General features: G+C 52.9%; 1 protein-coding gene across 3 annotated transcripts in view; it reads right to left on the bottom strand.

Annotated features, from left to right (window-relative positions):
* HHIPL1 (HHIP like 1) overlaps positions 1-25,261 on the bottom strand; it is a 53,537-nt gene that overhangs the window by 20,810 nt on the left and 7,466 nt on the right. For 2 of the 3 annotated variants that reach the window (XM_024348899.3, XM_024348902.3), the window contains exons 1-3: positions 12,150-12,502; positions 4,773-5,419; positions 571-714 (exon numbers count right to left, since the gene is read on the bottom strand). In XM_024348899.3, the coding sequence (XP_024204667.3) occupies positions 571-714; positions 4,773-5,419; positions 12,150-12,404 (1,046 nt within the window). In that variant the 5' untranslated portion in view covers positions 12,405-12,502. Of the gene's footprint in view, positions 1-570; positions 715-4,772; positions 5,420-12,149; positions 12,503-25,261 lie in introns of those variants that run through there. The other variant, XM_024348900.3, reaches the window with a different exon arrangement.

Here is a 25,261-nt window from a genome sequence, read left to right as displayed (position 1 = left end):
TGTGTATGCATATTTGTGTATGTGTGTGTGTGTAATGGAATGAGATCTTGAGCTCATTTGCTCAAGCCAGAAAGTGGGTAAAAGAGCAAGACTACACGTTAACATCTGGGTCTTCCTGAGGGACCCTGGGACAGGAGCCCCACGTGCTGTTGCTACCCTGCTCCAGCCAGCTCACACTTTCCATTCGGCCTGGGGAGCATCCCTTGCCTTCTTCCAGCAGGGGTCTGGCAGGGCCAGGCTGACCTTAGAGAAAATCCCGTCTGCCCTGAGGCTCGCTAATGCACCTCTCAGGCGCCTGTGCCCAGAGGGTCCTGTGCCAGGCCCTGAGCAGCCATGATTGCCTTTACTCCTTGTGACAAGCTGCCTGCAGAGTGGACTTTTACCCCCTCTAACTGATGAGGGCAAGTGACTTGCCTAGGCTGCCCAGCTAGCTGCAGGCTGAGCTGGGACCCAGAACCTTTTCTCCTGCCCTACAATGCCTGGCCAAGGAAGGAACTCACCCTCTGGAAGAGTATGAGAAGCCCAGGGATATGTAGACCAACCCACAAGCCAACCAAAAGCTGAACATACTTGTTTTGGGCATTTCCAAATGTCCCAAAGGGGTCTCCGGCCATCCCGCCATCTCCAGTGAAGATGTAGAGGTACCCGTCATCCCCGAAAAGCAGCTGGCCCCCGTTGTGGTTTGAGGCTGGTTCTTTGACCTCCAGGATTATCCTAAAGGAAGATAAGGGCCCCTAAAACTCAGCCTACCACGCATGAGCCAAACGCACAAAACAAGATCACGGTCTCCTTGGATGTCATTTCACAATGGAAAAGACTTTTCTTTCTTTCTTTCTTTCTTTCTTTCTTTCTTTCTTTCTTTTTTTTGCAGACAGAGTGTTGCTCTGTCACCCAGGCTGGAGTGCAGTGGCACGATCTCAGCTCACTGCAACCACCGCCTCCCAAGTTCAAGTGATTCTCCAGCCTCAGCCTCCTGAGTAGCTGGGATCACAGGTGCCCGCCACCATGCCTGGCTAATTTTTGTATTTTTAGTAGAGATGGGGTTTCACCATGTTGGCCAGGTTGGTCTCAACCTCCTGACCGCAAGTGATCTGCCCACCTTGGCTTCCCAAAGTGCTGTGATTACAGGCGTGAGACACCATGCCCAGCCTGGAAAAGACTTTTCATATCCTTTACATTAAGTGATTTTCCACAAGGAGCTAGTAGGTAGAATGAGCAAAGTTAATGCACTCTATCGTGCCAAGGAGGACCTAGAGGCTCAGAGAGGTTGAGCAACTTGTCTAAGGTCACACAGCCCACAGGTAGCAGAGCTGAGATTAGAACTCAAGTCTTCTCGTTCTGGCCTAGTGTTTTGTTTTGTTTTGTTTGTTTCTGCTCTCCATTGCTAGCACCTGCCCTGTTATGATTATGGGAAATTGTCGACCTAGTCACTGACACAGCTGGTTTCTTCCTCATCATAGCTTCCCACACACTAGTTACTTATGTTGAGTTCATCTTATGTACTCTCTCATTTGCAGCTTCTAACGGTGGGCAGGACGGTGTGCGGTGCACTCAGCGCCACACTCACCCTACTCAGGAACCTCCCTTACTGCCATTGCAGGAAACCTACCACCATACTTCCCAGCCAGCTGGCTTCCAGTTTGGGTTGGTGGGTGGAAGGGAGAGACCAGGTTTCTTTGGCTTCTAGCCCTGCCTCCAGAAGTGGTGGCTGCAGAGACAGCAGCGTTGGCTGGTGAACGTGGACTCCTGGGTTTCCACCCAGCCATCTTGGTACTAAGAGCAGCAAAGTCCACAGCACAAAGGACTTTTTCCCTTTGTTCCTCCAACCCAAGAGTGGTAGCAGCTTCTTACAGTTACTAGTCTTTAAGTAACTTAACCTTCCTCCTCTCCTTCTCCAGCCCTCCCAATGCCTTAGTCATCCCTGTGTTCAGTTTCCTCTGACTGAAATACTTAGGGTGGTTTAGGTTTTCCAGGATCGGTCACTGATTTCTCAATCCCTTCTTTTTCTTTCTTTCTTTTTTTCCTTTTTTGAGACTCTACCACCCAGGCCGGAGTGCAGTGATGTGGTCATAGCTCACTGTAGCCTCGAACTCCTGGGATCAAGGGATCTTCCTGCCCCAGCCTCCTGAGTAGCTGAGACTACAGGTGCATGCCACCATGCCCGGCTAATTTTTTAATTTTTTGTAGAGATGAGGGCTCTCAGTGTGTTGCCCAGGCTGGTCTCGAACTCCTGTCCTCAAGCGATCCTCCTTGCTTGGCCTCCCAAAGTGCTGGGATTACAGGTTTGAGCCACCGCACCCAGCCTATTAATCCCTTATCCATACAAATAAGAAAAAATTAGATACAGAAAGTTCAAGTGACTTGAACCCAGGACTTTGATTTTTCAGAGCCAAGACTGGAGGCCTTTTCTTTGTGAGGCCTGTGCATATGATCTGGCGAGCAATACAGAGCTCCAAACTCCAGGTTCTCCATGGAGAGAACAGCTCAGACTTTCGGTCATCCACCCGGCATTGGGATCTCAGCTCTGGGAGGAGAGACTGACAGCGGATTCAGGCAAGGATAACCACTCATTCCTGGCCTGCCCTGAGCCTGCGGTGCCTACCTTTCCCCAACAGTGAGTCAAGTTCTAGGCTTGACTTTGTGAGGTCACCAGAGGACCTTTGCTGAGCCCCCACTCTGAAATATGTTCATCTGTGTATTTTGTGTTCCACCTCAAGTCTTTATCAGGAATTCATTTTTAAAAGTCACCACTGAAGACACATCCATTCTGTCCCTCCATCTCCCCTCTGTCAGATCCATGTGATAAACTTGGTCTCTCTTGGAGAACTGGCTGTACAGGCTCCTGTAAGATCTGAGAATTATGTTTCCTCCGTTCACTCTGGCTGCCAGGAAGCTCATAGTCAAAACTAATGCTGTGAATCATAAAGCTTCACATTAGCCTTCATAGCTAACATATTTGATTTCTCCTCCTTTTTATACATTCGATGTCAAGATTTTACAGTTTTATCAAACACACAATGTGCTGTTCTTTGCCAATTTGCCCTCACACCCAGTCCTGGCCCTCCCCCTACCTCCTCTCTACTGCAGGGGGTCAGCTCCTATGAACGACATTTCCCAGGCTTCTTAGCTAGCTGGCCTCCAGCGAGGTTCAGCCAGTGGACAGCATTGGCAGGAGCCTGGAGAGGGAGGAGCACTGGGGTTTTTCCCCTTCTCTGCTTTAAGCAGCTTCTTGGCAGCAGCTGCTCCTTCTCTCGGCTCCACCTCCTCCTGCCCAGGCCAATTATGGCTCCAGCTTCCACTGGGTGTCCCCAGCTCCAGGGCGCCAGTAACCCCATCTTCTCACTTTGTCCTCCTGGCCCAAGGGGTAGAGGCAGCTTCCTCCAGTTTTTAACCTCAGAGTCGCTGCCTTCCCCAGGTTGCCTTTTTTTTTTTTTTTTTTTTTTTTGAGACAGAGTCTTGCTCTGTCATCCAGGCTGCAGTGCAGTGGCAGGATCTTGATTCACTGCAACCTCTGCCTCCTGGGTTCAAGACATTCTCCTGGCTCAGCCTCCCGGGTAGCTGGGATTACAGATAACCACTACCACACCCAGCTAGTTTTTGTGTTTTTAGTAGAGACAGGGTTTCGCCATGTTGGCCAGGCTGGTCTTGAACTCCTGACCTCAAGTGATCCACCTGCCTCAGCCTCTCAAAGTGCTGAGATTACTGGCGTGAGCCACTGCGTCTGAGCCCTTTTATCATTTCTAACACATGAGTAACTGACTCCCAGGATCAAATTCTACCTATTGAGTTACCTGTTACAGGGTTTATTTCCTACTGGACTTAGACTGATACATGTGCCCCACGTGCAAGGTCAGGTCAGACCCATTTTGAAAACAGTTGGGGCATAAATCATCCACAGAGTGCAGGCTCTGCAGGCCTTGTTGAGAGGAGCAAAAGCCCGGAGGCAGGAACAGATGAACTTCAGGGCAGGAAGGGGAGCAAGTTCCCTGAGGCAGGGGATTCAGGTGGGAAAAAGGACCCAGTGGGGCTCAAGAATGGCACCTTCGGCCGAGGCGGGCAGATTGCCTGAGCTCAAGAGTTCAAGACCAGCCTGCGCAACACAGTGGAACCCCGTCTCCACTGAAATACAAAAAATTAGCCAGGTGTGGTGGCGTGTGCCTGTAGTCCCAGTTACTCAGGAGGCTGAGGCAGGAGATTTGCTTGAACCCGGGAGGCGGAGGTTGCAGTGAGCTGCGATTGTGCCACTGCACTCCAGCCTCGGCAACAGAGTGAGACTCCATCTCAAAAAACAAAACAAAACAAAACAAAACAAAAAAGATGGCACCTTCAGGCCAGAGCGAGGCAGGCTGGGGCAGAGGGTGGGCTTTGGAGACAACAGATCAGGGTTCCAGCTCTGACCCTCCCTCCCCGTGTGACCCAACACTTCACCTTTCTAAGCCTCCACTTTCTTATCTGTAAAATGGGAAAAATAATACTAGCCTCAGTGGGTTTTAGGAGAATCAAATGAAATGAAGCATCTAAAGTGCCTGAAATAAGAGTTGGTGGAGAAATGTCAGGCCTCACAGGCCAGATGGAGGGGTTTGGATATGATGCCTGTGTGAGGTCTGTTCTGTAAAACTGTCCTTCTCCAGGCCCCAAAGCATGAAATTCAGCACCCCCACCAGGTGTGTTAAATATTCACAATATGTGAGAACAGGATACCAACTGGTCCAGTCACACCAGTGCATATGGGCGCCTACCCCACCCAGGCCCAGGTTCCCCAAGGAAGCCACCTCTCAGAGCTGTGGTCCACGGCGTTCTCGTCATCCTCGGAGACTCTGAACTCGCTGATGCGGATCCACTCACTGCTGCGGATACCCACTGAGTAGTAGACGTAGAGCCTGCGGTTGTGCCGGAAGCTGGGGTGGAAGGCAATGCCCAGGAAGCCACGCTCGTCACCCTCCCAGGGCGAGGTGAGCACCACCCGGCTGATGTTCAGGAAAGGCTTCCCCAGCCTCGAGCGGTCGGGCAGGTAGGCCCACACCAGCCCCACCTGCTCGGCCACGAAGAAGCGGTGGGTGCCATCCCTGGCATGGACCATGGCCACGGGGTTGCGCAGCCCGTTGGCCACCTCCTCCAGGCACAGCTGCAGGCAGCCCTTGGCATCGGCTACCACGTGGCCCAGGTTTGAGTTGAGGTTCTTGTTGACCAGCAGGTAAGGGAAGCAGTAGTCCGTGTCATCCAGGGACAGGTAGCGGCAGAACCTGGCACGGTTGCCCTCCAGCGCCCAGAGCTCCTGGTCAGTTGAGAGGTGACGGAACAGCCCCCGGCACTTATGCCACATGTCCAGGCAGTAATCCTGGCAGAGCCCGGGCACCGTGCGCAGGGGCGTGAATGGGTCCTCAGCGTCATAGAGGTGGGCTGCATACGGCGAGCATTCCTGCAGAGACAGTAATGGCTCAGAGATGTTTTGTGGAGGTGCTTACCAGCCCAAGGTTACCTTGGGCGGGTCCCCCATCTCTCAGAGCCTCAGTCTGCTGATCCATAAAATGGAGACAACGCCATCTGCCTGTTACCACGATAAGCCTCAGTGACAGTAGCAAACCTTAGGTCTTAATGTTTGTGTTGTTGTTAGAACACTATTACTACTCCTATTAATAGCAGCAGCAACAGCAGCAGCTACTCTGGAGCACCTGCCGTATGCCAGGAAGAGTCTGAGGCACTGTCACCCGCCCTCTCTGTGTTAACAGTGCGCCTCGGCCCCTACATCAGCACAGCTCACTGCTGCACTTAACTTGGGTTCCTGCCCAAGGCTCACCTCCGATCCTCCCTGACCACCCCGTCCGCACCCTCTAGTACCTTCCAGCCTCTATCTGTTGAAAAACAGTAAAACACAAAGTGCTCTCTGACTTGGCTCTGCCCATGGACAGCTCCATCATCAGCTCCCGCCTCTCCCCACCTCTCCAGCCTCCTGTCTACCTTCCATCTCCTGATACTCTGATATGGCTTGGATCTGTGTCCCTACCCAAATCTCGTGTAGAATTGTAGCCCCCAGTGTTGGAGGAGGAGCCTGGTGGGAGGTGACTGGATCACAGGGGCGGAGTTCTCACGCATGGTTTAGTTTAGCACCATCTCCCCTTGGTACTGTAGAGCGAGTGAGTTCTTATTAGATTTGGTCGTTTAGATGGCCCCCACACCATCTCTCTCTTGCTGCTGCTGTCGTCATGAGACATGCCGCCTCCCCTTTACTTTCCACCATGATGGTAAGTTTCCTGAGAACGCCCCGGAAACAGAGGCCACTATCCTTCCTATACATCCTGCAGAACTGTGGGCCAATTAAACCTCTTTTCTTTATAAATTACCCAGTTTTGTTTTGTTTTGTTTTTTGTTTGTCCGTTAGTTTTTTTGAGACAGGGTCTCTCTTTCTCTCTGTCACCAAGGCTGGAATACAGTGGCACCATCTCAGCTCACTGCAATGTCTGCCTCCTGGGCTCAAGAGATGCTCCTGCCTCAGCCTCCTGAGTAGCTGGGACTACAGGCGAGAGCCACCACGCCTAGCTAATTTTTGTATTTTTTGTAGAGATGGGGTTTTGCCATGTTGCCCAGGATGCTCTCGAACTCCTGAGCTCAAGCCATCTTCCCACTTCGGCCTCCCATAGTGCTGAGTTTACAGGCGTGAGCAACTGCACCCAGCCAGGTATTTCTTTATAGCGATGAGATAAGAGACTAATACATACTCCCTGCCATTTCACACCTCTGAGCCTCAGCACAGGCTGTTCCCTTTGCAGGCATGCCCTTTCCCTGCTCTTCTCTGGCAGGCAGAATTCTCTTTATTCTTAAATCATGGTCATGGCCGTGGGAGAAGGCATGCTAACCAATCACAGCAGCTCCTGGGGTTTGGGGCAAATTGTGGACCAGGCACCAGGGCAGTGTGCCCATGAATCTGCATTTCCTCCTCAAGGCAACCATGGGAGGGAGGCCTGTTCTTATTACCACTGCACAGAGGTGGAAGCAGAGACAGCAGAAGGGAGCCCAAAGTATCATGTCACATGCGAATGGGCTGGGGTTTGAGCCACGTCTGCTCAGCTCTACTGGCCAGCTCCCAACTACCCATCCCCAAACGCCAGTTAAGTGTCCCCACACCACAGCACCCTCCCTGCACCCTACCCCTACCCAAAGCAGAGGCCACAGCTCCAGGCTGTCTGCGGGCCTCCCTGTTAGTGCCGCCGGCCTGTGGCGTGGTCATTCTTTCTATCTGTGACTGACACCCTCCCCCACCTGTGAGTCCACCAGGCCAAGCCTGGGTCTGAGTCAGCTCTGGGCCCCCAGAGCTTCGCGGGATGCTCCTTCTGCAGTGGGGAGGTACTGACAGCCACACACTCCCTCCCCTCACAGGGAGGACCAGGCTGGGTTCCAGCAGGAGGCCTCTGGGACGTTTGGGGGAGGATTGGGGATGGGGGATGGCAGGCTGCCTCCCAGGGTGTTCTCAAGCCCCAGGCCAGGGCCCACTCACTCCTGTGACATGACTGTGGCTTTTGGTCATACCACAGCATGTCCTCCTGGCCCCTCTACTGCTGTGAGGCTAGGTCTCACCTGACAGGCCAAGGGCCACTTGGCAGAATGTCTTGGAGTCCTGGTCAGTTACTGTCCCAGGTACAGACCAGGGTGCCATGTCTTACATGCTCCCCTCTGCCAATGAGCAGGCCAGATGGCCAGGCCTCAGGCCGCCGTGTGTGCTGTCCCTCCCATGGTTCACCGGGAACCACCTGTGGGTCAGCCGGCAGCTGCACGTGGACCAGGGAGGGACTGTGTGCCCACGTGCCTTCTTTCATCTCTGCAAGGTAGGGTCATTGTCACTATTTTATTTTATTTGTTCATTTATTTTGTGAGACAGGGACTCTCTCTGTCATCCAGGCTAGAGTGCAGTGGCACAATCCTAGCTCACTGTAGCCTTGACCTCCTGGGCTCAAATGATCCTCCCCACCTCAGCCTCCAGAGTAGCTGGAACCACAGACGTGCTCTACCACACCCAGCTAATTTTCATTTTTATTTTTTGTAGAGACAGGGTCTCTCTATGTTTCCCAGGCTTGTCTTGAACTCCTGGGCTCAAGCAATCCTCCCGCCTCGGCCCGCCAAAGTTCTGGGATTATAGGCATGAGCCACCGTACACGGCTTGACTCCTATTTTATAGATGAGGAACTGAGACTTAAAGAAGGCCACGTGCCAAGAAGTAGCCAAACCAGGGCTCACACCCAAGCCTCATGATGCCTGGACTGGTGTTCTTTCCAGATTAGTCAGCAACATTTCATTCACCAAGAATTTACTGAGCAGAGATTGTACCAGGCACCATCTTGGTTCCAGAGACTCAGTGAGGGGCAGAACAGACATCTGGAAGGCAACGAGAGCCCTCCGTTCACCAAAGCCCAATCCAGAACTACAGAGGGAGCAAAAGTTCCCTCAGGGAGCCAGGCCGAAGACCTCGGCATCCATGCGTCCCAATCACACAGCAGATGCTTCCTCGTGGCCTATGTACTCTTACTTACACACAACGTAAATGTGGTGCCCAGACCAGGGTAGTCCAGAGCTAGGAAGTGACAAGAAGACACAGTGATTGCTGCTGGCAAGAGGATGATCCGCAGCCTGGCCTCAGTGTGTTTAGGGGCAGGTGGCAGGAAGGCCATAGGAAACCAGCCCAGTATCGCAGGCTCCAGCTGCCTGGGTCATTCAGTGCAGGGCGGAGAGCCCCCATCTTGCCCAGAGTTTGCCACCCCCATGTCACTGACACTCGTGACTCACGGCCCTGGGTCCTGAAGGTTTCTTGTGTCCACCGTTCATTATTTGAAAGAGCAAGCCTTTGCACACAGCGTCCTGTCCATCGGATATTTGCTTCTCACCTACTTCCTCATCTGGCAAACTGCTATTCATGACTCAAGGCCTACTCAAAGGTCTCCTCTTGTCCTCCATGCTCCCAGGGCCCTGACTGTCCCATCCCTGGCCCTTATGGATGCTCCCAATGCACTCTGTCCATATCTCAGGCACGACACTCACTCCATTGAATCTTGTAGCTTACAGGGTGAGTTCTCTACAGCAGTCACTGCTCCGTCGCCAGGGGCGCTCCAGCCAGTCAGCTTGGCTAGGACTTCATTATCTCTTTGCATGTCTGTCCACTCCACGGACTGTGGGACACAGTGGGGCTTCAAGGAGGGAGGCAGTGTGGCAAAGCGGTTAGGAGAATGGCTTTGGAGCCAGCGCACACATTCCCCATGGGGAATGCTCCTTAACCTCTTACTGCTCGTAACCGTGGGCAAGCTCCTTAACCTCTCTGTGCCTATGTCCTCATCTGTGGAAGGGGAAAGGAATTCCAACCTCATAGAGTTGTTGGGAGGAACAAATGGAGAAGATGTGTGTGTTTGTTCAGTAAATAATGAGCTATCAACATGCAACCAACATTCAGGAAGCCTTCCCTGAGGTATGTGGCCTTGTTCCTACATTCCTTGAGGAATCTCTGGCACCTTCCTGTGTGTGTCAGTCTCCTGAAGTGATTAAGGGGATTTTTGAGACTGGGCCTGTGACTTGCCAACTGCTTTTGGGCCCAGCATCCAGCACAGGGCTGCCTCCTATCAGGCTCAGGAAGAGCCTGCTGAATACATGAGCCCATAGAATACATTTCATGGAGATCTCCATCAGAAACCATGCTTTGATGATTTTAGCGGCTTAGAGAGGCAACCCCAGTCACAGGGGAGGTTAGTGATGTGGAAGCTCACACCAGATGCACTGGGGATGCCACGTGCCATGGCTGTCCTCTCTCCTCCAGAGGACACAGGCACTTACTGGACAAGCAAAGCCTCAGGAAAGAGTCTCCCATCCCCCCAAAGCAGGTGTGAAGGCCTGAGTGCCTCCACACTGACAGAGACCTATGAATAAGGCACCTCCACCACCTCCCGTGTGGAAATCAGGAGGTGCCAAATGCAGACTCCGCCTTGGCTAGCAGAGAGCATAGTCCTCCCGCCAGCATGCTCCAGGAGGCCCCGTCAGTGAAACCATAACCCAGCCTCAGCCGCCGTCTCTAAGCTCACTCCAGACATGAGGTCACTCTCAGAGACGCCTGGGCTGAAGTGTTAGTGGTCACTCCTGCTAACTGCTGGTTGCTTAAGGCCAGGCTGTCCTGGGAAGGTTCCCAAGAAACCTGCCAGGGGACAGCATCAGGACTGACCCTTCCCTTCCTCCATCCACCTTTCCACCTCACTGCCCTGCTGAGCCTGGCACATAGCAAGTGCTCAGTAGACAAATGTGGCATGGATGCAGGAACTCTGCTATGTGATGGGGGTAGGGAGACCAAAGGACCTGGTCCTGAGGAGCCCCCAGGCTGGTGAGGGAGGCAGACGCTTGGCCAGACCATTCCCGTGCCCTTGAGGTGTACAGCATGGGAGTCCAGCAGAGCCCACCTAAAGGCAGCCAGCCCACCCTCTGTTGCATTCTGGAGCTCCCCAGGGCCCCCTCCTCATCCTCCCAGAGCCTACTGCTTCCCACCTGGATATGTGCTCGCTTCAGCGAGTGTGGTCCATGTCCCCACCTCAACCACCGCTGGGCTGTACGACCACTGGGCAAGTCCCTGCCTGCCTCTGAGTCTTCCTTGAATCGGGCTCCAAGCCTCACCTGGACCCTTCCCAGGGCTGGGCAGCCAGTGAGGGCCAAGGAAGCCCTCGAGAAATCCAACTGCAAACACTTACCGAGCCCCTAGTATGTGGCATTTAATCTGCATGGCCACCCAGGGGGGTGGTTAAGGTTTTATTTTATTTATTTTATATATCATATTATATTATATTATATCATATCATATTATATTATATTATATTTTTGAGATGGAGTCTTGCTCTGTTGCCCAGGCTGGGGTGCAGTGGCTCAATCTTGGCTCACTGCAACCTCTGCCTCCCAGAGTCAAGTGCTTCTCCTGCCTCAGCCTCCCGAGTAGCTGGGATTACAGGAGCTCCCCAATATGCCCAGTTAATTTTTGTATTTTTGTAGAGATGGAGTTTCGCCATCTTGTCCAGGCTGGTCTCGAACTCCTGACCTCAAGTGATCTGCCCAACTTGGCCTCCCAAAGTGCTGGGATTACAGGCATAAGCCACCATACTCAGCTTCATTTTAAAGATATTGTGAGGTGCAGCAGTGACCTGCCCAGGTCACGAAGCCGGGGAAGTGACAGAGCCAGGATCAAACTCCAACTCCAAGTCAGCCCTCTTGCCCTTCCCCACACCACCTGCCCCTGCTGGCCGAAGGCTGGGACACGGCCCTGGCCCCTGGGGCCTCTCCACCCCAGGCCTCTCACTGCCCACATGCTGAGGCAGGAATGCCCTGGGGCTGCCCGTCCTGCTCCATTTCTGCATTCAGCCAGGCAACATTTGCCCACTTGGGTGTGGTCAGGCCCTGGGGCCTCAGACTCCCACAAGAGGAAAACAAATAGTGGTGGCACCACCAGGTGTGCACAGAAGCAGGGGCTCCACCCTCAGAGGGAAGATGGGGGACCCAGGGGCTTCAACAAAGAGCTGTCGCTCAGTCTTGAGAGAGCTTCTGCAGGCCAGGGCGCCATCCCCAGGAGAGGGCACAGCACCCACAGAGGTGGTGGCGGAAGTGGCAAGGGCATCAGGATGGGGGTGAGACGCTCGTGGGGGACAGTGGCCCCAACCCCCTCAACAAACCCTGGCCACACGTTGACCACGCCCACGCCAGGGCCCCCTGCTTTCACTGCCCCGGGGACAACACAGAGGAGCACTGACCGGGACAGATGCCTCTCCACCTTGGTACCCCGACAAGGGTGCAGCTGCTCGGGGTGGGACGCTGAGGGGTCGACTCCAGGGGACTGGGGCAGAAGAGCCCCCAACCTCTGAGGAAATTATGACATCATCTGTCCGTCCGTCCATCCTTCCTGCTTCAGGAGGGGAAACTGAGGCCCCGAGAAGGCCCAAGTCACAAAACTAATGAATGGCAAAGCCAAGAGTCGTCCTGGGATGCGCGGTCTCCCCGCCCCGTGCCAAATGACTCCCTGTTGGGGCTTAGAGTTCCCGAGTCCGCCGCCCACTCTTGGCCCTCGCCCCCGCGGGGTTCCGATCTCTGCTCCAGGACTCGGCCTCCCGCGCCCCGCCCCGCCCGGTGGCCGCGCGCCCGCTCACCTGGCACAGCAGGTCCCTCGCGTAGCCGGCGCACGCGGCCCACTCGGCGGCGTCCACGCGGCTCGCCAGGGCCCAGAAGCGGCGGGTCAGCTCGGCGTCGCGCCCCTCATCGCAGCAGCCGAAGTCCGAGTACTGCGCGCAGAGGCGCAGCGGCTGCGGCGGCCGGAAGGGCGGCCTGAAGTCCAGGCACTGCGGATGCGCGGCGGCCCCGAGCACCCAAAGCGCCAGCAGCGCCCCGGCCCTGGCCCGGGCCATCGCTACGCCCCGCGGGGGAAGAGGCGGAGGGACGGCAGCCCCGGTCCCCTCCCGGGGCGCTCGCGGCGGCGGGGAAGGGGCGGGCGCTCCCCTTCCCTACACGCAGGGCCTCGAGTTTGGGGACCTCCCCTTCTAGGAGGTCACCTCTGGTCGGGGACACTCGGCGGGACCGAAGGAAGAGGGACGCGGCGCAGAATGAGGCACGACCTCTTTTAACCGCTTTCCAAATTCGATGGGAGTGGCCCGGTCTGTTTAAAGCCCCGGTGTGTTTTCCCGGTTCCGCCTGGGGCCCTGCTTCCTCCCCACAGGGCGCTCTTTAGCCAGGGAGGCGCAGGGCCAGAGGCCTGGACTCCTGGGCTTCGGTTCCACCACCCACTGGGCTAGGGAAACGGATGCCCGCAGCCCGTCCCCGAAAGCTCTCACGTAACATTTTAAAAATGGGGGTGCGAGGGAAAGAACAGGGGGTGTTGCCCCAGGACTCTCAGGGAGAAGCGAAACCTGGCCTAGGGGTGGGGAGGGAGGACGGAGCAGTCTCCGCAGTCCACCCTTTGCCCTTACTGTGGGCTTCTTCCCAGTCTCTGCTCCTGGGGCAGCGGATTCTCCTGCAGCCCAGGACCCACTGGGGCTCCCCACTTCCACTCTCGCATAGGGAGCACTGATGAATCTACCTCCTCGGATGGGCATCTAGCCCTTTGTTCCGCTGCCCCCGCTGGAGATTCAGACCCAACCCCGCCCCACCCCCCCACACACATACAGACGCACACACGCTGTCTTACCTACCCCAGAATCTCATGGCACCAAAACCACCCACACAGACAAACACACACACACTGTCTCACCTACCCCAGAATCTCACAGCACCAAAACCACCCAGGCATTTTTCTCAAGTGGACCTCAGCGTTTGCTTCTCCCTGGAGTGTCCTTCCCCATCTTCTCTGTCCAGTGAGCTCCTACTCCATCTTCATGGCCCCAACGCACACATCCGTCCTCTGCAGGTCTCTTTGGACTGTCCTGGGGGATCAGGTTTCTGTCTTTGGGCCCATGCTCCTGGCAGAGCTGGGGGTGGATGAGATGCGGCAGGACTGGAGCACTCAGAGGTCGGTGGCTCTGGCCTGAACAGGTGCAGTGTAAGAGTCAGGGTCTCCGCACAGCCAAACATCTCTGAGTATTTGAAACACGGGGAATTTAACGCAGGGACTTGAAGCCAAAGAGGCTAAGAAGCCATACAGGGCTCGGTGAAGTAACCTTGAGATCAGCAACAGTAGGAACAGTCCCCAGGTCCTTGATGCAGGAAGAGCAGATGTTACTGGAGCCAAGGAGCTATGGTCACCTTGTCAAAGCTGGACCCTCACAAGGCCTGTCTGGCCACAGCTGGAGATAGCCACTGTCAGAGTTTCTGCACAGACAGAGGGGGAGAAATACCCCGGCTTCTCCCTGCCACTTCCCCTCCAACTCCCACCTGTGGCTTTCATTGGCTGAACCTAGCAGAGGGCTGCTAGGGTGGGAAATGCGGCCTGCAACGGCTTCCTGCACAGACAGCTGGGAACAGGCAGAGCCAGGATGGAATTGGAGGGCACGATGGCGCCTACTTCCCAGCTGGGACTCAGAACTGGGTGATAGTCACACATCAACACAGGGCTCCAGATGAGTGTACAGAGGTGGAAGTGACACAGAGCCTGGGCCACAGCCATGAGGTTTGGGCTCCTACAGCCACAGAAAACGTCAAACACAGCCCAGCCCCAGCCAGAGTAACATAAATCCTCACCCTAATACCTATTTACCTCGGTTTCTGTTATCTAGTACATCCTGATTGGCTTTCCAGAAAAACAACAAGGCATGAAAAAAAGATAAGAAAAGTCACAGTCAGGAGCCGGGCACAGTGGCTCACGCCTGTAATCCCAGAACTTTGGGAGGCCGAGGCGGGCGGATCACCTGAGGTCAGGAGTTCGAAACCAGCCTGGCCAACATGGTGAAATCTCGTCTCTACTAAAAATACAAAAATTAGCCAGGCGTGGTGGCACGCGCCTATAATCCCAGCTACTGGGAGGCTGAGGCATGAGAATCGCTTGAACCCAGGAGGCGGAGGCTGTAGTGAGCTGAGATCGTGCCATTGCACTCCAGCCTGGGTGACAGAGCGAGACCCTGTCTCAAAAAAGAAAAAAAAAAAGTCAGTCAGAAGGAGCATCAGAGCCAGCCTGGGACATGACACAGATGCTGAAATTACCAGACATGGAATTTAAAATAACTATGACTAATATGTTAAGGGCTCTGGTGGAAAAAGTTGACAACATCAAGACCAAACATCTCTGAGTATTGACAAGGACATTGGCAAGGACAAATGGGTAATAGAAGCAGAGAGGGGTCCACTTTAAGAAAAAAAATGAAGGCCGGGCGCAGTGGCTCACGCCTGTAACCCCAGCACTTTGGGAGGCCAAGGTGGGCGGATCACGAAGTCAGGAGATCGAAATCATACTGGCTAATACGGTGAAACCCCATCTCTACTAAAAATACAAAATTTAGCCAGGCATGGTGATGGGCGCCTATAGTCCCAGCTACTTGGGAGGCCGAGGCAGGAGAATGGCGTGAACCCAGGAGGCGGAACTTGCAATCAGCTAAGATTGCGCCACTGCACTCCAGCCTGGGTGACAGCGCGAGACTCCGTCTCAGAAAAAAAAAAAAAAAATTAAAAGATATATTAAAAGTCAAAAACATTGTAACAGAAATAAAAATGCCCTTGCCGAGCTGACAAGTAGACTGAGACTGCCGAGGAGAACACCAGTGAGCTTAAAGATGCGTCAGCAGCAGCTTCTCAAACTGATACACCAAGAGAAAAACAGAAGTTACAAAAACAAACACTAGAGCATCCGAGGACTGTGGAACAATTTCCAAAGATGTAAATACAGATAACTTGAAAATGGGAAAGAGAAGAAAGGGAAAAAAATGGCAGAAGAAATAGTTGAAGTAAAAATGGCTGAAAGGGCAGGCACAGTGGCTCATGCCTGTAATCCCAGCACTTTGGGAGGTGGAGGCGGGCTGATCACCTGAGGTCAGGAGTTCGAGACCAGCCTGGCCAACGTGGAGAAACCTCGTCTCTACTAAAAATACAAAAATTAGCCAGGCATGGTGATGGGCACCTGTAATCCCAGCTACTCGGGAGGCTGAGGCGGGAGAATCACTTGAACCCAGGAGGCAGAGGTTGCAGTGAGCCGAGATCACACCACTGCACTCTAGCCTGGGCCACAGAGCGAGACTCTGTCTCAAAGAAAAAAAAAAAAGGCTAAGAATTTTCTGAAATTCATGACAGATACAAAACAACAGATCCAAGAATCTAAGAGGCATAAAGCAGGATAAATACCAAAAAATCGACAGCGAGGCATATCCTATGCAAACTGCAGACAACCAAAGATGAAGAAAAACCTTGAGAGAAGCCAGAGGGGAAAAAATACCTTACCTATAGAAGAACAAGGAGAAAAATTACAGCAAACATTAGAAACCAGGCAAGCAGGCTGGGCACGGTGGCTCACGCCTGTAATCCCAGCACTTTGGGAGGCTGAGGCAGGTGGATCATCTGAGGTCAGGAAGTCGAGACCAGCATGGCCAACATTGTGAAACCCCCGCTCTACAAAAATACAAAAAATTAGCCAGGCATGGTGGCGGGCACCTCTAACCCCAGCTACTTGGGAGGCTAAAGCAGGAGGATTGCTTGAACCTGGGAGGTGGAGGTTGCAGTGAGCTGGGATTGCACCATTGCTCTCCAGCCTGGGCAACAGAATGAGACTCTGTGTAAAAAAAAAAAGAAAGAAAGAAAGAAAGAAAGAAAGAAAGAAAGAAAGAAAGAAAGAAAACAGGCAACCAAGAGACAGTACAGTGAAATATTTAAAGTGGTAGAAGAAAAAAATTGAAATAAAAAACCCCATCAACCTAGAAGTCTAGATCCAGTGAAATTATCCTTCAGGAGTGAAAAAGAAATGAAAGCTTTGCCAGAAAAACAAAAATGGGAGAAATTCATCACCAGCAGATCTGCCCTACGAAAACAAGAAAGCATTAAAAGAAGTTCTTCAGGCCAGGTGCAGAGGCTCACACCTGTAATCCCAACACGTTGGGAGGCTGAGGCGGGTGGATCACCTGAGGTCAGGAGTTGGAGACCAGCCTGGCCAACATGGCGAAACCCAGTCTCCACTAAAAATACAAAAATTAGCTGGGTGTGGTGGCGGATGCCTGTAATCCCAGCTACAGGGGAGGCTGAGGCAGAAGAATTGCTTGAAACTGGGAGGTGGAGCTTGCAGTGAGCCGAGATCGCACCATTGCACTCCAGCCTGGGCGAGAGAGAGATACTCTATCTCAAAAAAAAAAAAAAAAAAGAAGAAGTAAAGAAGTTCTTCAGGGAGAAAGAAGATGATATAGGTCAGAAATTCAACATACTGGATGGTTATAGCACATGGATGGGTGAAATGGATGACAGCAATGTCATAAGAGATGGGAGGAAGGAACTGGAAATTCTGTTATAAGTTATCACACTACACATGAAGTGGTATAGTGTTATTTGAAGGTGGACTTTTATTAGGAAAAAAATGTATTTCCTCTGTAGTATCTGCTCAAATTTTTCTGCAAATCTAAAATGGTTCAAAAAGTCTATTAATTAAAAAAACCCAGCTGGGCACAGTGGCTCACCCCTGATATTCCAGCACTTTGGGAGGCCAAGGCAGGCAGATTGCTTGAGCCCAGGAGCTTGAGACCAGCTTGGGCAGCATGGCAAAGCCCTGTCTCGACAAAAAATACAAAAATTAGCTTGGCGTGATGGTGTGCAACTCTAGTCCCAGCTACTTGGGAGGCTGAGGTAGGAGGATTGATTGAACCTGGGAGGTTGAGGCTGTGGTGAGACAAGACTGTGCCACTGCACTCTAGCCTGGGTGACAGAGCAAGACCCTATCTCAAAAATAAATAAATAAAAATTTTAAAGTTTTAAAAACCACATAAACAAAATATGTGTTGCATACTCTAGCCCAACCATTAAAATAATTGTAAAAGAAATATAATTGATATGCTTTAAAAGAAGGTAAAATGAAATCATACTAATAAATGCTCCATTTTTAAAACCAGAGAAGGCAGGTAAGAAAAGGGAGGCAGGACCAAAGAAGTATAATCAATAGAAAAGAGTTATACATATTGTAGATGGTAATCCATCTCTATCAACAATCACTTTAAATCTGAATGATTGGAATAGATCAATTAAAAGACATAGATTGTCAGAGTGAATTAAAACATAAGGCCTAGGCGGGGCATGGTGGCTCACGTCTGTAATCCTAGCACTTTGGGAGGCCGATGTGGGAGGATCACGAGGTCAGGAGTTCGAGACCAGCCTGGCCAATATGGTGAAATCCAGTCTGTACTAAAAATACAAAAATTAGCCGGGCGTGGTAGCGCGTGCCTGTAGTCCCAGCTACTCAGGAGGCTGAGGCAGAAGAATCTCTTGAACCCAGGAGGCAGAGGTTGCAGTGAGCCGAGATCACACCACTGCACTCCAGCCTGGGCAACGCAGCAAGACTCCATCTCAAAAAACAAAAAAACAAACAAAAAAACAACGCCTACCTGGTATGGTGGCTCATGCCTGTAATCCCAGCACTTTGGGAGGCTGAGGCAGGCAGATCGCTTGAGCCCAGGAGTTCAAGACCAGTATGGGCAATGTGGCAAAACCTTGTTGCTACAAAAAATCCAAAAACATTAGCTGGGTGTGGTGGTGTGTGCCTATAGTCCCAGCTACTCTCGAGGCTGAGGTGGGAGGATTACTTGAGCCCAGGAGGTCGACACTGCAGTGAGCCATGATCGCACCACTGCACTTCAGCCTGGGTGACAGTGCGAGACCCTGTCTCAAAAAAATAATAATAATAAAATAAAAATAAACAACCAAGGCCCAACTATATTCTGTCTACAAGAAATCCACTTTAAATGTAAAGACTGATAGTTGAAAAATAAAGAGATGGAGAAAGATACACCATGCTACCATGAATTAAAATAAAGCTGGAGTCACCACATTCATTTCAGATGAAGCAAACCATAGTGATATAGAAGCCAGAACCCGGTTCCCCGGTCTCCACCAGTTAGGCAGCTCCCTGAAGGCAGGGGCCCGGCTGTTGAGCCCCCAGGGTATGACATCTGGCACGTGCTAGGCATCTTATTATTTGTAAGAACAAATAAGCACATGAATGGACAAAAGGATGAATGAGTGAATGAGTGAAAGGATGAGGGAATGAATGAATGAATGATCAAATGCTCTGACTTGGCTATTTCTATGGCCCGAGCTCCTGCCACAGCTGGACAATTCCACCAAATGCCATCTGGAGCCAGAGGTGCTTGTGTGGCGGTGGGGTGTGCACCACCAGGGCAACAAAGACAAAGCTAGTCCTTTGGGCCAAAGGTGCCTCACACTCCATCTAATGGAAATGCAGCTTCGGAAGCCAGGCCTGGGGCTGAGAAGTGTCCCAGTTTTCTTCAGCAAATGATTCAGGGCCCACAAAGGCTGCCTGGCACAAGGGAGCCACCTGGCCCTGCTTCAAATTCCCCATTAAGGACTCTCCCTCAACCCAACCTCTGTTTCCCTATCTCTTGAGTGGGAGTGGGGAAGAGGTGAGACCAGGCCTTTGCTGGCCCCTCTGGGGCCTGAGGGTGTGGGGTCCAGGAGCATTGCCCACATTTCCAGGAGCCCGGCAGGCATCATCGGCTGCCACTATCAGGGCACACAGGCCAGTGGACACCCAGCGCCTCTCTGGCCAGACCGGGTCGGTGTGGGCACCTGCGCATCGGCTCCAGCAGACCAGGCTCTGCTAATTCCATGGTTTTGCGTCCCTTCTACAGAAAGACTGGGAAGGCCTCGGGGCAGCCTCTTCCCCGACAGGCCGCCTGTCCCCACTGTCTTGAGAAGAACCGCCAAGGTGTTGGTGAATCTGTTCTCCGCAGGGCCCAGGCCTCCTCCGCCACTCTTAGCTGCAGCGGGAGAATGTGCCAGGACCCATCTCGTGAGTGCTAGGGAGTGAGTGAGCCATTGCTCTGCCACTCTGGTAGCCGGGATACCTGTATGGTATAGATCATGGCCAGGCAAGGGGCCAGCGCAGACCTCAGGCCAGAGCCAGCCTTTGTAAACATCCTTATGGAAAAATTACCAAGAACAGAAGAAGGAACACCCAAGAACACACCACCAGACTTCACCCGTGCTAACATTTGACCACGCTCCCTTTAGGTGTCTGAAATCCTTTTTAGAACACGAAGAACTGTGTGCCGCAGTGTGAGAGGCAATGTGGGTTGGTCATGAAGAGCAGTGGGTTCGAGTTCTGGCTCTGTAACTTACCAACTGTGTGGCCTTGGACAGGGCCCTTGACCTCTCTGGGCATTGGTTTTCTCATCTGTTAAATGGGAGTGATCTATGAGGCCATTGGAAGAGTGCCTGGCGTGTAGTATGTGCTCAAAAAACAGGAGCTATCACAGGCCCAGTGAGCTCCCGACACCATGGCCTCACGTGAGCCTCAGAACCTTTTCCTCTGCTGAGGGAACATTCTCCTGAAGGCGACTGTGTGCAGGTTCCACAGAGAAGACAGATCAGCATCTGGCATGTTCTTAAACTTTCTATAAATGGTCTCTTGTGACACTTTTCTTTCTTTCTTTTTTTTTTTTTTTTGAGACGGAGTCTTGCTCTATTGCCCAGGCTGGAGCACAGTGGCACACTCTCAGCTCACTGCAACCTCCGCTTCCTGGGTTCAAGCAATTCTCCTGCCTCAGCCTCCCAAGTAGCTGGGATTAGAGGCACCCGCCATCACGCCTGGCTGATTATGTTATTTGTTTTTTGTTTTAGTAGAGACCAGGTTTCACCATGTTGGCCAGGCTTCTTTTCAAACTCCTGACCTCAAGTGATCTGCCTGCCTCGGCCTCCCAAAGTGCTAGGATTACAGGCATGAGCCACTGCACCAGCCTCTTGCCACAATTTTTCTTTTTCTTTCTTTCTTTCTTTCTTTCTTTCTTTCTTTCTTTCTTTCTTTCTTTCTTTCTTTCTTTCTGCCTTTCTTTCTCTCTCTCTCTTTCTTTCTTTTCTTTCTTTCTCTCTCTTTCTTTCTTTTTTCTTTCCTTCTTTCTTTCTTTCTTTTCTTTCTTTCTTTCCTTTTTTTTTTTTTCAGCAGGATCTTTCTCTGTCACCCAGGCTGGAGTGCAGTGGTGCAATCACAGCTCACTACAGGCTCAAGCAATCCTGCCTCAGCCTCCCAAGTAGCTGGGACTACAGGCATGCACTTCCATGCCCGGCTAATTTTTTATTTTTTGTAGAGATGGGTCTTATTGTGTTGTTCAGGCTGCTCTCAAACTCCTGGGCTCAAGCAATTCTCCCCCCTCGGCCTCCCAAGGTGCTGACATTACATGCATGCACCACCACGCCTGGCCTCTTGCTGCACTTTTCTTTTTGTAACTTCCTTCTTTCCCCTCCATCTGGTGTTGGAGATTCGTCTACACTAAAGGGCAATTCACTCCATTTAACTGCTGTCTAGAACTCCACTCTCTAAGCAGTGCCACCGTCTGTAGATCTTGCAAGTCACCAAAAAGCAGCTCAGACTGTCCCTGAAGTCCTGCCTGCTTGACAATCTGCTGGTCTGTCTTCAAAACATCTATTTTAAAATTAAAACTTGGAAAAGGAAAAAAACAGAAGACAGAAATGGGCATTTATTAAAGACCCACAACTGTGCTAGGAGCTTTGCCTGTGCCACGTCATGCGGGCCTCATGTCAGCACCAAGTCCCAGTGGGACCCCGTGGACCAGGAGGTCACCTTTCCCCAGATGCTGCCCCACCCCCACCCATGTGCCAACAGAACTCCACCCCCAGGTCTCTCCAGGTATTTCTGAGTCTCCAGGGGTCATGCATGGACTCAGCGGCAAGTATTCTGAAGCCTCCATGACATCCCTTCCCACTCACACCCACCACCTGGGCCAGTCATTCCCCACCACATGCAGATGAAGAAGCTGAAGCACAGAGAGGTGACAACAGCTAGTCATAATCAGGTCACAGAGTGGAGGGGTCAGGATTTGAACCCAGTGCCCAGTGGCTCCAGAGGCAGAGACTCTTCCTGAAGCCACAAGTGGAGTTGGTGGCAGTGGAAGGCTAGAACCCAGGGCTCCTGACTCCCAGGGCAGTGCTCTGGCCGAGACCCTCTGAGACCCATGCACAGTAGGACTCCTGCTCCACGTTTCAGCCTTATCGAAGGCACGAGATAACTTTGCATGAAAACGCATTTATATATGTGTGATTAATTTGAAAGAGAAGTACCAAGCCATAGCCCAGCAATCCCCTGCCTCCAGAGGCTGGTGATGCTGATCAACCCTAGCAGGTAGCTCTCTCTGTCTCCCCATGTCCCTCCTGAGCTGCAGGGCCTGGACTGCCTTGTGTCTGTGGGCCTGCGTGCAGCCTCTTGCAAGTAGGAAATGAATGAATGAATGAATGAATGAGATGGGCTCACCACTGCAGGGAAGATTGGGGAGGGTGAAAGGGGAGCCTGACTCTTGCTAACCACAGAACTAATGATGCCTTCAGAGGAGGAGACCCCAGAGTCTAACCCCTGACGGCCCAAGCAGGGAAACTGAGGCCCAGGGAGGAAAAGGCCCAGCCCCACTTTCCTGTGGATGCTCTGAGGGTCACTTTCCTTTCCTGGAAGGTTTTCCCTGCCACCCCCACCCCCCATCTGATTCCCCGGCTTCTCAGTCCAAAGCCACTAGATTCTTCACAGCAGGGGCAGGGACAGGGCACTCCCTACACTGTGAGATTATTTCCCAGGAAGCACCCCACCTGTCCAAACTCTTCAACTGCTTTGCCCCTAAGTCCCACTCAGGACGGCAGGCGGAGGGCCCTGGCTCTCCATGTTCCCTGGACGCCCCAACTGTCTGGCAGCCAGTATTTCCCTGGGGCTGTCCTATCGGGGCCTCAGGGATGCTTCCTCCCTGGGACCCCCACCCCTGCAGACCCCAACTCTACCTCCAGCTCGTTGAGTGTCCCTCCCCTGCCCCCACCCCAAACCCACTAGATCCTTTCTGGGTCACCACTGAAGACCCCCACTGGGGATTTGCTTCAAACTTGCCCCTCGGAGGGGAGGTAGTGACTGGGGGTAGGGACACAAGACCAACCTCACGTTGCTGACAGGCGGCGTGGGTGAAGGAGATGGGGGGCTCATTACACTGCCCTCCAGTCTGCGTGTGTTTGAAGTTTCCTGTCAGAGGAAGTTTGAAAATCAATTCATCAACAAAAAGAAACTAATGAAAAACAACAGCACTCCCGCTGCGGACTGCCAGCCTGGCTCTCGGCTTGCCTTCCTCCCCTGACTTGCCATCGCTGCCTGACCACGTCCCCCCAGCTAGATGGTCCTGGAGCCAAATCCACCATCTTTCTAACTTACTGCGTGACCCTAGAGAAGGCCCTGGCTGAGCCCGTTTCCTTATCTGCACCACAACCGTGTGGCCCAGCTGTTCTGGGAGATGCCGATTTCAAACATTCTAACACTTCCCATGCTCTGTCCTGTAAAATATGGTTTCTCAGTGCTCTTCCCAGGAGCTGGGGCTGCTTAGGGTGCTGTAGTTAGAGAAGTATGGGAAATGCCACATTCTAAGTCCCTCTCAGAGATTCAAGAAACAACTCGGCATGCTCTGAGAAGTCCCGCAGCCAAAGCCCGGTTCATTTATTTGCTCGAGTAAGACTTATTTTCCCCAGCACACCTGTGAACCCTTCTAGCTCTACAACTAAATGAGAGCCGTCACGGGGGGCTTCCTCATCTGGGTGGAGAAGAGTTAAATGGAAAATATAATGGAAAGGACCCCCCAGTGTGGGGGCTGACAGATGCCACCCCAGGCCCCAGGCATCTCCAGCCCCAGCCTCAATAGAAGTGCACACACTTGCACAGACACATATGCGCCCTCTCTCGCTGCTCAGAAGCCCTGAGGGAGACATGTCTACACACTCTGAGCTCAGGTCTCCAGGGGGACCTTGGCTGGGAGATTTTCCAGTGCCGACTGTGAGCACTCGTACCTCTGCAGAAACCCTCTGCAGCCTCCCTTTCCTCACCACCGAGTCTGGTGAGGACTGAACGGCAGCTTTGCTCCTGCCCCGCCAGGCTTCCACGTGTCCCTGGGCTACAGCCCTGCATGGAGACAGGCCCTGACTTCACACTCAGTGCTTTTCTCACACACCAGGGGCCTTCTGATCCTGTCCTGGACACGGGGGAGAGAGGGCAATGCCAACTGAAAGCTATCAGAATGCCTGTTTTAAACCCCAAATTCCAGGCGACAATCCTAGCACCTGGACATCAGAGCTGGAAAACAGGCTGCCATGTTACAGATGGGGAAGGCGGAGGCTGCCTGCTCTCCTGCTCCAGCCCCAGCAAGGACAGCGGCCCCTGTAAGGGAGGGCGGGGTCCTGAGTCCCTCCTCCTGATAGCCCCAGATTTAGTAAGCGGGATAGTTAAACCCAATTTTGAACATTTCCCAGTCTCATCTAAGCCTGTGGCTCCCCTGCCCAGGACCCCTCCGCAGTGCAAATCCAATTGTGATCTGCACCCTCATCCCAGCTTCAGGGGTCCCTAGCTGGGCCCAGACCTGGCTCATCCCTCCCAACTCTGCAGGTCTCAAGCCACAGGGGCCCACACTCCATGGGCTGTGACATGGCTCTGGGGTCCCCAGGGTGGCATGTGTCACAAACAGCTCTGCTCAGTTCCTCTGGGGGGGTTTGCCAGGCATCACAGACTCTCTCCTGGGTGTCCCCACAGTGCCTGTCAACCTGGCTTCCCCGAGGCTGCAGCTGAAACCACAAGGCAGAAAGGCAAAGGTGTGCAGGGGTTGGCGCACCCTCCCCTGGGGGCGACCTTCTGGGCTGCAGGGTCTTCCAGGGGTTCCCTGGGGGTGGCTCTGTCAGGATCCACCTTTCCCCTAGCCTAGCTTCAGCCATGTCTCAGTTGGGGCTGATTGAGGAGTAGTTTGAATGGCAGCTGCCTTCCCCAGTATGCTGGGCTTCTCGCCTTCCTGTGTGTCTCTCCTGTCCCTGGGAGGCGCCTCTGTCTCTCACATGAATCCACCCACCCAGCCCACCCACTCACCACTTGGCCAGACTCGCCCAGATGGGTCTGAGTCTCAGCTCCATGAGGCCTCAGATAGGACCCTCCCTCTATCCCCTCCTCACTCCCCCATCCATACATGCAAATAGTCTATCTCTCTGTTTCTCTCTCTCTCTCTCTCACACACACACCAATTTGTCCATAATGTGGGTTTGAAATAGCCTGAGGCTGGCGAGAGAAGAAATTGCATGACTGACTTAGGCCTCCGAAGGACGTGATAGGCTGAGGTGATGGCCAGCGCACCACGATGCAGACACAAAGCGAGAGACTTCAGTCTTAACGCTTGCCTGTACAGCACAGCGCAGGAGGCAGGTCTTGGAGCAACACCTGTGAGCAAGTCCGAAAAGAGTTGGGGGTGATGCAGTCACCCAAACGCCACTGTGGTCCTGGCTGCATTAATAGAGATCTAACACTCAGAAAAAGGGAAGTGATAGCCTGCTCAGAGCTTGGCTACTCAGAACCACTTGGTGATAAGGTCAAATGGGAGCCTATTTAGAGGTAGGGGGAGATGTGGGATGGGATGGGATGTGGACTGGATGTTCTCAGCGGAGGGGAGGAAGCAGCCCTGCCCTGTGAAGCCCAGAGAGTGGAACTGGGGCCCACAGAAAGAGGATTTCAGTTCAGTCTAATGAACAGGGATTGGGTTTCCCCCAGAGGTAGTGAGCTCCCTGTCCTCAGGGGTAAGTCAGTAGAGGCTGCAAAGATACCTCTGAGAGTGCAGGTAAGAAGATT

The sequence above is a fragment of the Pan troglodytes genome, chromosome 15 (genome assembly GCF_028858775.2).
Source record: "Pan troglodytes isolate AG18354 chromosome 15, NHGRI_mPanTro3-v2.0_pri, whole genome shotgun sequence".
In the NCBI taxonomy this organism is placed as follows: domain Eukaryota; kingdom Metazoa; phylum Chordata; class Mammalia; order Primates; family Hominidae; genus Pan; species Pan troglodytes.
The sequence above is the reverse complement of the archived record's forward strand: the minus strand, read 5'-3'. Positions and strand labels throughout refer to the sequence as shown.